The sequence below is a fragment of the Psittacula echo genome, assembly GCF_963264785.1.
Source record: "Psittacula echo genome assembly, chromosome: 5".
In the NCBI taxonomy this organism is placed as follows: domain Eukaryota; kingdom Metazoa; phylum Chordata; class Aves; order Psittaciformes; family Psittacidae; genus Psittacula; species Psittacula echo.
In genome coordinates this window covers 61,172,166-61,184,936 of record NC_137739.1, presented here as the reverse complement: position 1 = coordinate 61,184,936, position 12,771 = coordinate 61,172,166, and the positions used below count along the sequence as shown (strand labels likewise).

Sequence of the window (12,771 nt, the reverse complement as noted above, 5' to 3'; positions counted from 1 at the left end):
GGCTGGGCTGTATGGCACTGCCAGACCTTGGGCAGGCAGGGAGAGCCCTGCAGCGCCCACGACCTCTGGAAGGTGTCCTCGATGCTGGGCCTCAGGGGGCAGTAGCGTTGAAGGCTGGGGAAGGAGGGAAGTGCCATGCCAACGTGTCCATGCTGCGGGGAGGGTGCCATTCCCCCTCCTCTCCCCCAGGACTATACAAGCCCTGCAGCGTGCTGACGACTGAGACTAAAGCTGCCAGAACAAAGGAATGGACCCACAGCAGTTTTATTTTTCCTTAGATAATTTTTTTATATAGAATATATTACAGTCAGAGTTCTTAGCTTTTAATCAAAAGATAACAAGTTATTGCAGGTTTTTTTACCCAGTGAAACTACCAGTGGAAGGAAAACTCTCTAGAAAGCTGTCTTGTCTTATAAAAGAGAGGGAAAAACCCCACCCCGACAGAAAACACATATGTAGGTTGCTCTTCACACCCACCAGCGCCCAGCCAGGCGGGTGAGCGTGAGTGGACAGGGGAGCATGAGGTGAAGAAGCAGTGATGGGCACAACACCATGGTGAGGGAAGCAGGCCTGGGCGCTAGCAAGGTCAGTTTCCTGGGTGCGATGCTTCTGCTCCGCTTGCTTGCTCTTGCATCAGGAAATGGAGATGCGGTGGGTGGGAGGGCAGTACCAGTGGCCTCTGCCTGCCCGGGCAGGGCCGGGCCCTCAGCCTCGCCGCAGCTCGTGCAGCTTGTGGGCAACACGCTCCAGCTCAGCCTCAATGGCGGCCAGGCTCTCCAGCTCCTGGTCCTGCAAAGAAAGCACCGCACACAAGTCAGCAGCCACTGGTGAGCAGCCCTCGCCCCCAGAACTATGGAAAGCTTTGTGCAGGGCTACCCGCCAGTGCTGGTATGAGCACAGCAATGTCTTGCCCCATCTCCCCATCTGCTCCCCTGGACAGATATTTGTGTGCAACACTAATTAGTCCTGTCCTGGTGTTGGATGGCTGCAACTGGTGATGAAGACGAGATGTAGTTATTGTCCCTCTCCAACCCGGCTGCTGAGCAGGGCAGCCCCCAACAGGTTTCCTTCTCCAGAGTCTGAGGCTGAAGGGAGATGGCTGCCTGGGAGCCAGGGCTGGGGCAGGTGCTACCAAACAACACCGAGTGCCTGCTCTGAGACTGTCATGTCAAATCAGGACCTGTGGCAAGTGCAGCATGTGCCCTGCTCGTGGAGGGGATGGTGCTGTCCCCTCTCCCCACACTGCCCTGAGTGTCAGCATGGAAAATGCTTTTCCGTTTGGGAAAACAGTGACTGTGGAAGCCACTGGTTTGAAGGTTCAAGCTGCCCGTCACTTGGTGCCTTCTCTGCAGTGGCTCTTGTGTATTTATGCCGTCACCTGAAGCTATTTTATTTGGCACAGGTACTCAGATTCTTAACTGCATGGCTTTGCCTGAACTCTGGTCGTGCACAACTGGCCCTGTCTCGCTGCCAGCCCCAGCCCTGCCTGTCCCTCACCCCTGCCATCACCTGTGGCTTGCAGCAGGTCTGCAGGAGCTGAGATGATGGCCCCAGCTCTCCCACCACAGCTGCACCCCTGGTTTATCTCTGTAGGAGGTCTGACACTACTGACTCCATCCCCGGCCCAGGGAAAGTATTCCCTTTGACTTGAAGGAGCTCTGGGATACAAAACCCACCCCAAGCTCCAGATATAGCTCTGGTCACCATGCTCAGCACAGGCCAGTGCAAAAGTCATATTTTCAAGACTTTCTTGGGCAGGGCATGGTTTTGCATTAGTCACTAAAGCAACAATAAAAACCAAAAACACAGCGTGGTGCAAATCTCAATAATCCCTAGGGCTGAGTGGCTAAAAGGCAACCAATCCTCTCCTTAATGTCACAGAGAACCAATGCTGGCTGCATAACACCAAGGTACCATCCATACCTCTAAGCATAATTTGGATTCCCCAGTAATAACCAGCAGGAATTTATTAAGGCTACGTACACCAACCTCTGTTCTCCTGTTAGCGCTGCCTTCTTCATCCTTCTTCTCTTCGGGCATGGGAGCAAGTGGGAAGCCTCCTTCACTGCTATCCTCTTTAGAGTGGTGCTTCCATGACCTTCTCACATGTTCCTCTGGACTACTGAAGTCATACTTGCGGGATCTAAATGCTATTTTCATGGACCTGTCTGGGTCTTCCCCACTATCATTTTCCCCCGTACGCTTCTTTGATGTCAGCTGCTTGGCCAGCTCATCCATTTTGTTCCACCTCTTGGAGTCTTCCCACTCCTCTTCCATCTCCTCACTTTTGGCATCCCTGGGCTGGAAGGTGTCCTCCTCACCCTGCATCCCCTCATCCTCCAGGTGATGCCTTCCTCCTCTCAGTGCCCGGGACTGCTCTTCCTCCTCCTCCTCCTCCTCCTCAGAGCTCCGCTCATCTTTGCCAAATCCCAGAGCATCGTTGTTATCTGAAAGAGCATTAAGCACATCAGAGATCACAAGTGTTAACCTCGGTACGCTCCACTTTTGAACCTAGACTGCAGGGGCGATGCAAGGTGGGTTTCCTGACTAAGGCCTGTTTTCCCAGCATTCCAGAAATACCTGCTCTCATGTCACCGTGTCAGTAACAGGGCTGGGAGGCAGCAGACAAAAACCATGTAGGAAGTTCAAGAAAAAGGAATCAGTTGTCCTGAGATGCTATGGAAGCTGAGCAGTGAGCAGCAAGGCAGCTCCTGGGCCTGTGTCACGTGCTGTGCATAGGCCCATGTGGTCAGGCACTAGTGTGGGGGTCTGGGTGGCTGTTGACAGGGGTATTTCTGTAAACCCAATATGCACCTGCCTGAACTTTCAGGCTTTAAAGCCTCTTATCTGTCTGTCTCAGTGCCCTCAGCTCATCCCGGATAGGTATCAGTGCAGTCATCTGGGATACATACTGTCGTCTCCCTGCATCTCCTCGTCCTCCTCAGCCAAATCAAGTGACCTCTCTGCTTCGGTAGGATCCTCCTCTGTAGCATCATCTCCTCTGTCATCCTCCCGCTCCCCATGCTCCCCTGCTGCCTCCCTGCTCTGCTCTTGGTCCTTCCTGGATGGCTGCTGTTCCTCATCCTCGAGGTCCAGGCCGTCTCTGGGGTCTCTGGGCTGCTCCTCTTCATCCTCTTGCTGCTGCTGCTCATCCTCACTGAAGTCTTTACTGATGTGGTTGTCCAAAGCTTCATCTCGCTGGGCATCCTCTGTGTCCCTGATCTCATTGCTCTCTGCTTGCTCCTGATACTCCTTCTCACCAGGGTTGGCATCCCGTGGCCTGGGCTCCCTCTCCTCCAGGCTGTTCTTCCCCTCCTCTCGTGAATCTTCATTTTGCTGGCGTTTCCGTGCTGCCAGCTCAGACAGGGACCCAGTGGGCTGCTTCTCTTTAGGGCGCTCCCCTGCTGCATCTGCAAAGGGAGGAGCAAGAAGCAACACCTCTCCTGAGAGCTCATTTCATACCCAGTGAAGCCTGTGCATTTCTTAAGGAGCTTCAGCCCTGTTCAGCAATCTGCTTAACCAGCCCATGGATCCTTTCTCAAGTCACTTCAACATATGCTTGCATTCAAGCAAGCTGGTGCTGTCACTGATGCCTGCTCTCCTGGAGAGACTCGCAAGGCTGAAGTTAAACATATGCCAAAGTGCTTTGCTGCGGCGCGGTCCTCATCACCATCTCTTGAGATGCCAGCAACAAACTTGCCCCGCATGAAACCAGACAGCACTTGGAATTAAATGATTTAGGAGTGCAATATGGCACTTGCACAGCTCTCCCTGCTCATAGTGCTGCGCTAATATCACATCCTTATTTTTCCTACCAGGTTGAAGAGACAGCAAGCACTGCTTGCAGGTTAGCTGGAGGAAGGGCAGCCACTCAACAGGAGTTTAATGGGGGCTGGGTATATGCTCTTGCTCATGTCAGAGTCTGGCCTTTTATCATAATTAGCCATAGAAATCATAGAATCATAGAATAGTTAGGGTTGGAAAGGACCTTGAGGTCATCTAGTTCCAACCCCCCTGCCATGGGCAGGGACACCCCACACTAAACCATGCCACCCAAGGCCTCATCCAACCTGGCCTTGAACACCGCCAAGGATGGAGCATTCACAACCTCCCTGGGCAACCCATTCCAATTTGCACAAGAAAAGATGGGGGGCTAAAGAACAGTGGGAAAACCAGATGGGCATGGAAAAGTGGGCACATCCCCAGGAAGGGCTGAGGAGTGTTCTGGGGTGAGGGGATGCAGAGAGCCTGTCATACAGGGCTGCTGACCACCACTGACACTGCACTGGTGTCATCTGGATCCCTTGTGGGCCTGGCTGGCCCAACATGCCACGCTTCATCCTCATGCAGTCTCCACACTGCTGGAGCAAGAGGTTCAGGTCTGCCCTTTCAGTAGGGAGACCCAGTGCCACCCATCCTCCTCAATGACTTTTAGCTCTGCTGCCTGCAGCAGCAGCCCCCAAGGGTATCGCTCCTCATCATTTCAGGCTGATGTCGCAGCGATGCCGTGCTGCTGTGGCTCAGTCACACAGCCCAGAGCCCACTCAAGACCCTCTGTGGGGGTGCTACTGCTGGACGAGGAATCATCTCACCCACACTGGCATCATCTCTTCCTGATGTGGAAAAGGGAAGAGGCCAAACCCTCTTTTCTGCTACACCGCCGTCTCTAACCCAGCCATAGAATCATAGTGACAAGTGGAAATCCCAGCTGGATGTGATCTTTCCAAGATGCAGGTGTTTTGTGAGGGGGTGTTCATCTCCAGTTCAATTTCCCTTTCAAAGACCCATAACCTAATGTCTTGGATGCCTGGAAAGAGGGGCAGCAAGAGCAGACCCTGATTACTCTTGCCTGTATCATGAGCCTTTCAGTATGGAATTCCCATGGCTGTGGCTCATTTTAAGCATTAGGAGTGACTGCTGGTGGGAACGATCAGTATCAGTTTGGTAACTTGATCATTACCAGTTATTATAGCTCAGAAATTACATGTTGTTTCAGCTGGCAAGTAAGAACAAAGCAAACACTGGGTTGCTTGTGTGTGTCAGCGGCAGCATCAAAGAAGATGCCTAAATGAGAAGCAGACGGACATACCAAGGCTGTTAGAAAAAGCACCCTTGTTTACAGCCTGACCTGGATTTCCTGGGGGGTAGGCTGACACTGACCTCTCTGCTTGTTGTTGTTTTGACTTTCAAGGACTTCAGAAAGTTCATCTTCGAAGCCACTGTTTTTCTTCTGCTGCTGAGTTCTGTCATTGGCACCTGTGTCAAGTAACAAAAAGTAGGGAAAGGCAATAGCCCCTGCCGTGTTTCAGAAAGTAGAGGTAGGAAAATAGTTCTGTGTCCTTTACAGTTGTATGTATATTTTCTATAATAGACAGATTTGCCAAAGGGGAGGTGTGAGAAGTGAGACTGGAAGATCCATGAATCAACTGCAGTAACAAAGCCACCATCAAAAACATCATGGAAAGAAAAAGGTCTCTAAACAAACAGAGAACCAAGGTTGCTAGGAAAACTAATGTTGATGGAGGGCTAGGGAATAAGGGATGCTGAACTGCAGCACAGAGGCAAAAAAAAAAACCACTGGAGTATTGAAGGGTAAACATTGCCTCCTGACAAAAGCTGCCCACATACCTCTGTTGAGGTGAGCATTGAAAGCCTCTGTGCCCTGCAGCCTGGTTGTGGGGGCCCCTCTCCCCAGGACACTGGGAGGAAGAAGCAGCATTCATTCCCACTCTGGGGACAGCCTGCAGCTCCAAGGCCCCAGACCTTAGCTGCTGGGATTATGGAGTCAGCTCAATGAAAGCAACACCCTGGAGAAAGGTGTCTGAAGGCAACAGGAGCCAGAAGTCAGAGTGCAGCTGTTTGGCAACCAGCACTCCCCAGGAAGCCCCATCCCAATGGGATCTGCAAGCCAAGCAAGCCCTGTCTAACCCAGCTCATGTCCTGCTTCTACACCTTAATGAGAAGGCAAGAGCCAACACTGCCAGCCCAGTCATCTCTAGCCCTATACAGGGCAGGGCTGGCTGGTATGGGCTCTCCAGCCTGAGCAGGACCAGGTGCAGGCAGCACAGAAGAGATCAAATAAGCACCTTTGCTTTTCCCTTGGGCTACATGACTCTCCCACCCCCAATCACTGTGATCTGTAGGGTAGAGCTTACGTTACACTGGGACAAAATGAAGTGAAGGGCTCAAGCCAAGGAAAGAGTGGAGCAAGTTGCACCTTTGTAAAACATGTCCCTTCACGTGGGCTCCATGCTATACAGCCCAGCCTGACTGGTAGCTGAGCACTCCCACACACAACCCTGGTGTGCCTGAGCAGCTGCATCCCAGCACATGGAAGAGGCTCAGGTTTCTTTATTCTGGATGATCAGATCACCCGCGGAGCCTGTCTGAGGTCACTGCCTGTCTGGTGCTTCCACCAGTGGCATTTGGGTAGTGACCAAACTATGGCTTTGGGAGCTGCATGAGGATCTCTCCCAGTCTTGACTCCTTGCATTTTTCCCCTCCCTTCCCCCTGTTGCCTCTGTGGCTTCCCTGCTCTGAAAGCAGTCTGGTGGCAATGTCTTCAGCCATCCCTGGCAGCCATGCCACACAGGAGCAGGGTACAGATGTGCCCTGGCAAAGAAAGGCTGCCAGCTGGCTTACTCCAGGGAGAAGGAGGAGGGAAGGCCAGGGGCTCCTCTCCCTGCAGCCTGAGGAGAGCCCTGTTGCAGCCTCAACCACATCACCTGGGTGGAGGAACCTGCACTCCTTTTGAGCTAGCCTTGCCTGGGACCTGCCCATCAGCTCTAGGGTCCTTGGCCCCTGAGAATAGGCCTTTTCCCCTTGCACACCCTTTTGCACAGCTCTGTGCTGCTGCTGCTCCCACACTGACTTGCTGTGAGCAGCCTGCATTTCTTCAAAGAAACGTGCATTCAAGCTAAGGAGGTCAGCAGAAAAATCCCCACTAGCTCAAGGATGTTCTCAACTGGGGTCTTTCAGGTGCAAGTCCCACTTTATGTTCAGTGAGGCTTCCCTTCTGTCACACCTTGGTTTAGCGCTAGACTCTAGCTGCACAGACAGTGAAGGTTTTCTTGCCTTTCATTCTTGTTCGGGAGCTGGTGGTTATTTGTTGAATTAGATTGCAGCATTTCCATTTAGGGTTCTCCCACTCCAAAATGCCTATACTCTGCATCACCACCAATTTACTTTGACTGTCATTTAAATCATCAAAAAGCATATTGGAGTTACGATAAGCCAAATTCCTGCTCCCACTCACCCAGTCTCTACAGGAAGTCCTGGAGCTGTATCTCCTAAGACATATTACTATCATGTCAAATTAATGTTAAATACGAAAAGAACCCAAACAAAAAAACTGTGCAAGGGATTATAACAGATGAAGCCCCTCTTCCCAAATAGCTATAGTGACACTGTACCTTGAGCAGCAATTTCCTGAAGTTCCTTCAATAAATTTTGGTGGCGAAGGATAGAAATGATTCGTTCATCTGCAATAGGGAGACTTGGTACAGAAGGGGGTCAAAGGCAACTTCCCACCACCCCCAAGAAATTAAAAAGAACCCAAAATACCAATTCCCTCTTCGTTTGCTGTTTTCTCTCACATGGTATGATTTGCTGCCACATCTCTTAACCATGTGGTTAAGATGACAGGAAGGTCCCATGAAAACCAGGCAGCTTCATGTCAGCCAGCACTCCCCAGCCACTATGCCAGCATGGTGCATGGCCTGGGCTGAGCAGCAGCTCTGTCCCCACTTCTGGGGCCTGGTGCAGCCAGTGGCATGACAATGAGGAAGGTGAATGTGGGGGACCCCTTGTCGGGTGCCAGATCTGCTCTTGCTGATACCCAGCATTAAATCTGAGCCTGTACCTCCTCTGAGTGTTTCTAGGCATTCCTCGCTGATTGGCAGGGGGTTTGGCTTCGACAAAGTATCAGAGATGACTTCTACAATGCATTTCATCACCTAGAAAGAGATGAAAATACAAATTAAAGAACTGCTCTTTTGTATTTTTTTCCTAAATCTATTTTTTACAAGCCTAAAATGAGGCAGATGATGGTACAGATCTTGCTTTTCTGGTTGAGTCAGAACTGAATGTTCAGCTCCTCTTCTACCTAACCCAGGAGCAGAAGGTACCTCCTGAAACTGAGAAATGAGCAAATGACACATGGCAATGTGAGGAGCTTCTTCAACATGACACACACTTCAACTGGAGATCTCATTACTCCAGCCCATCCCAGAGGCTGAACACATCAGGAAATTAAAGGAGATCTGGATATATACATAGAAAACTCAAAATCATCCTCTTTCAAGTCAATATAGCTCATAAAACGTCTCAGTGGGAGGTTGTATAGAGCGACAAGTGGTCATAGCTTTTCAGTAGGTGACCTTGAAATCTTGCAAGCTATATAAGCTCTGAGAAAGGCACCATAGTTAGACTGCAGCCAGGCTCAGAGGGCAAAGTGAAGCAAAAGGTACTTTCAAACAGGGATGAGAAATAATGCTCTCAAGCCCTAGAGAAGGACATGACACTCTGGGCATGACTGTTTGACCTTGTGCTTGAGTGTTCAAGACATCTATTATAGACTGGAAGAGCTGTACATGGAGGTGGGTTACCTGAAAGTAAGGAAGTTCCTACTTCCTTGGAAGCATTTGCAACTGCCTAAGGCAGCTTCCCAGACAGGATGAGCTCTGGGCCTGCCCTTTCCAGCAGCCCTTTTCTTTGGTGTAAAATGAGAAGCATTATTTATCTAGTTTGTTACCTATACAGGGATTGCAGGCCTAGCTCTTCACCCAGGCATCTACACCACTGCTGATTCCACAGGGATCACCCAATGCTGTATGTGTGGTAGGAGAATAAAGCCACAAGCACAAAGGCAAGATGGCACCTCTGGCAGGGGTGAAGGCGTCCTTGCCACACTGAGACACACAGCCAGGAGCCCTGCTGTGTGTTCATGGTAGACCCACATGGTCACGCAGGAGGGAAAGCAGAATTCACTACAGTTTGGTGCCCGTTAGTAGCACAGGAATCAGGCTGCTTAGTTCAAAAGGATGACTATTTCTAAAGCAGCCTGGAAAGTATGCAGGTCTCACAAGTGCCTGTGGAAGAAGAAAGGATAAGTTGAAAAAAAGAATAGAAGTAAGCCTTGCGGGCAAAAAAAACACTCACTGGACATCTTTCTCCTGTTGATTTCTGCAGGCAGCCCTAAGAGCCCTGATCTCCCTCACAATGTGCCATTCTCAGGAGAGCAGTGCAGTGTGGCAGCAGTAGAAATTAAACGCAACTCAGCAATTCCCAGTCATCTACAGTGTCGCTCATTGAAGCAATTGGCTATATTTGTTGACCAGCTGGAATGGGAAAATTTTCACCAGTGTAAGGAGAGAATTCTGCTTTTGCAGGTCATGCTGAGCTCTTTTAACTACTTACACAGTTTGAAGGTATTGCCTGCTGGAATGAAAATGTTACAGGAAAGATCTACTAAAAGGAAAGCAGGGAAATTTCCCTGATATCATTTTCCTATACCACAAGCAGTCCATTAAGATTGATTTTAGAAGACTTTGAGTCACTTTACCATTAAATAGAAGAAACCCCAGATTCTGATACTTCGCTTCCCACATTTCCCAGCCTATGGAGCCAGTTATTGCTGGATGCAGCTTCAAAACTTTCTCAGCATGAGAAATAAGAGTCTGGTCCAATGAAATGTTCTATACAAGCTTTTTGAAGACTGCTGAGCAAATTTAAGGTCTTTGTCTGAACACAAAGAAATACATCAGTCACCAGAGAAATATGTCCAACTCTGAGGAGGAATTTTGTAACATAATGAAAGGAAGAGTGCAGTCATTACACAACACTCCTGGACGTTTTATAAGAACAGACTGAGGCTTCACAAGGTCATGAAATAACAGCCTGCATCAGCACATGGAGGAGATCCTTTCCAAATGAATGTAATTAATCCAGTGCAGGAACTCAGATTGGAATTTTGCCATAGATATCCTCTAACCATGAGCATGTAACTAGATCCTTAAAAGCTGGTCATGCTGTCCCTACACAGAAATCTCCAAAGGATCATGTCTTTACAAAGACAGACTTTGCCACATTTGAGCTCAGCTATGCTCAGGACCTTCTGAAATGTATGCTTGAAAGTGGGAAATAGTGTCCTTTGAGCAGAAGAGTGGGCAAACACCAGAGATATTGTAAATGTTTTGGTCATGTTCAGCTCCCCATGGAAAGCCCTTTGCGTAAGGGAAGTAGGATGAGCTGCCCGGGAAAGGCCTGCATATGCTGACTAGCCACTGCACTAGCCACTGCATTTGTGGGTGCACTGAGCCACTCACAAATGCTGGTGGCACAGAGCCTGTGGCACATGAGCTGGTGGCACAGGTGTGTAGGAAAAACTGCAGTGCTCACTCCTGTACCCATGTGATGTTTTCTCTGACCTGATTTGTCACGGAAGACCAGGACTTCCTTCACTGAAATGCTGCGTCTCAGGGGATGGTGAAGGCAGAAAAGCCCCAATGGCTCCTTCTAGTTGCAGCAAATTCAAAAGAAAGGTGCGATCTGATTTTGCTCTCAGCTAGAGATTGTGTCAGTGTAATACCCAGGAAGGTGACAAGCTCAGGAAAGAATCCTTCCTTGGTGGAAGCATTTCCATGGAGCTGCACCAGTTTCCACAAATATGCCATGTTTTACATCCTGGGAATAGACTTCACAAGGAAAACTGTGAAATCCATGGATTGTCCCACCAGACGGCCAAAGAGCATCCCACTCTGGCATGGCCAGTTGAAGGGGCAAGTGCCTGCCCCGAGTCCCCTTTCTCAGTCAGTAGCACACAGTCTGAAGCAGGAACCCAGTGGCTCACAGGTCATGGCTCATCCGCAGCCAGGGCTAAGCAGGCTAAAACTCTTAACAAAGCTCTCCAGGCCCAGGCACATGTGACAGGAGACAGAGGGGCACTGCTCATGGCACTTGCCCTGTAGGTAATGAGCAGAGACACTGTACAATGGAGCCTGTGGCTGAGACTGACATGATTGTTCCCTCTCCTACTGCTGCTGGGGGAAAACCATGATGTGGCTAGAAGTTCTCATGAAACAAAGCAGTTCAAAGAGTAAGGGGGAAATAGCTGGCATTTCCTTTCTGGACATTAATTTATACTAAATTAGAAGTTGTAGAATTCTTAATTTGAGCAGCTAAAAGAGATCATCTCATCTGAAAGGCTATAGGTATAATAATACTGGGGGGGCAGGGGAGGAGTGAGGGTGTATTTGTCACATCTCAACACAGGCAAACACACCTATGTGAGCATTTAGGTGCCAAAAGCCCATTGAGAGCACTCACACTTGTGAACTGCAGCTATGAAAGACAGAGAGGTATGACACAGAGGTATGTATGGAAGCCTATAAAAGAAGGCTTGGAGAGGTCAGCCAAGTCCCACACTGCTCCTTGCTGCCCAGAGAGGCTGAGCAGTAGCTGAGGATGGATTAACAATCTGAGAGTCGTCAGTTGCTTATTCTTCAGGAACATGTATGTTTAAGAAACACACTACACACATACAAACTCAGATGTATATGCTCCCTCAAACACACACAGTTCCAGCAATGCCTGTTCCTGAATCACATCTCCCACCACTCTCCCCTGAGTCACCTCCTGGTAGGAGCTTTGAAAAGCTGAAAGTAGGAGGACTAGGGAGGGTTATACCCAACCTTCATCCCCAGCCTCCTCATTTCTCAGTTTGTTGATCCCTTTGGTACATTCTGAGAGACTTTTTCCTGCCCAGGTGCCCAGAACAGGATGCACAAAGGGTAAATCCTGATAAGAAGGGAGTGGGGATGGATCCTGCTGTGAGGATCTCATGCAAATCTCTATCACTTCCTACAGGGTAGTTCAGCAGAAGCCCAAAACCAACCAGGTTAAGCATTATATCCTTTATCTTAACTCATCCCTTCCACTACAGGCCCATCCTTACCTTAGTGTCGCCTTTACTCATGTCGTTTGTCACAGGAAGGGAGATGGCTGTAAGGTGAGGGAAAAAAAGAAAGAGCTTGTTATTCACCTCTGGGAGACAAGCAGAAAAGTCACATCCTGCTAAAAAATGGGAGTGGAGAAGAGGGGAATCTCTCTCTGGTATAAGTAGTCCCTGGGTGCAGCAGCTGGATGTCTGTGTTGTACAGCCTTCCCTGGGGAGAGGGAAGGGAAGGGAAGGGAAGGGAAGGGAAGGGAAGGGAAGGGAAGGGAAGGGAAGGGAAGGGAAGGGAAGGGAAGGGAAGGGAAGGGAAGGGAAGGGAAGGGAAGGGAAGGGAAGGGAAGGGAAGGGAAGGGAAGGGAAGGGAAGGGAAGGGAAGTTACTGTTCGTGGTCCCGGGCAGTGACCTTGCAGTGGCCGCTGTCCACGGTGCTTAATGGGGGAGGATAATCCCTTGTCCACGGTGCTGAAGGGGCCGCTGAGGCAACAGAGGAGGGCGGGGGCACGGCTGTACGCGGGGCTGGGGGTCCCGGGAGTATGGGAGACACAGACCCCAGCCCAGTCCCACTTACCCGGCATGGCCAGGAGCAGGACGGCGAGCAGCCCTGGGCGGATCATGGTGCCGGCGGGATAGATGGAGGGAGAAAAGGTCAGAGGGTGAGACTGTCCCTGGCGTGGGGGCTCCGGTCGACGTGCCGGGGGGAGACCAGCACCGTGCGCGCGTGTCTGCACCAGTGCCCTGGCTGAAAATCCCAGATGGGGCACTGCAGCAACCGGCTCATTTATATATCTCAGCCCCTCGGAAATGGCGTCAGGAGGAAG

General features: G+C 50.2%; 1 protein-coding gene across 1 annotated transcript; it reads right to left on the bottom strand.

Annotated features, from left to right (window-relative positions):
- Window positions 1-563: 563 nt before the first annotated feature.
- Window positions 564-12,567, bottom strand: CHGA (chromogranin A; the record flags this gene model as incomplete). Its single annotated transcript, XM_080619150.1, has 8 exons — window positions 564-789; window positions 1,990-2,447; window positions 2,913-3,410; window positions 5,161-5,256; window positions 7,413-7,481; window positions 7,862-7,955; window positions 11,954-12,000; window positions 12,522-12,567. The coding sequence occupies 8 exons, from the start codon at window positions 12,565-12,567 to the stop codon at window positions 706-708; spliced, it is 1,392 nt and encodes a 463-aa protein (XP_080475276.1). The 3' UTR covers window positions 564-705.
- Between the last annotated feature and the right edge of the window lie 204 nt (window positions 12,568-12,771).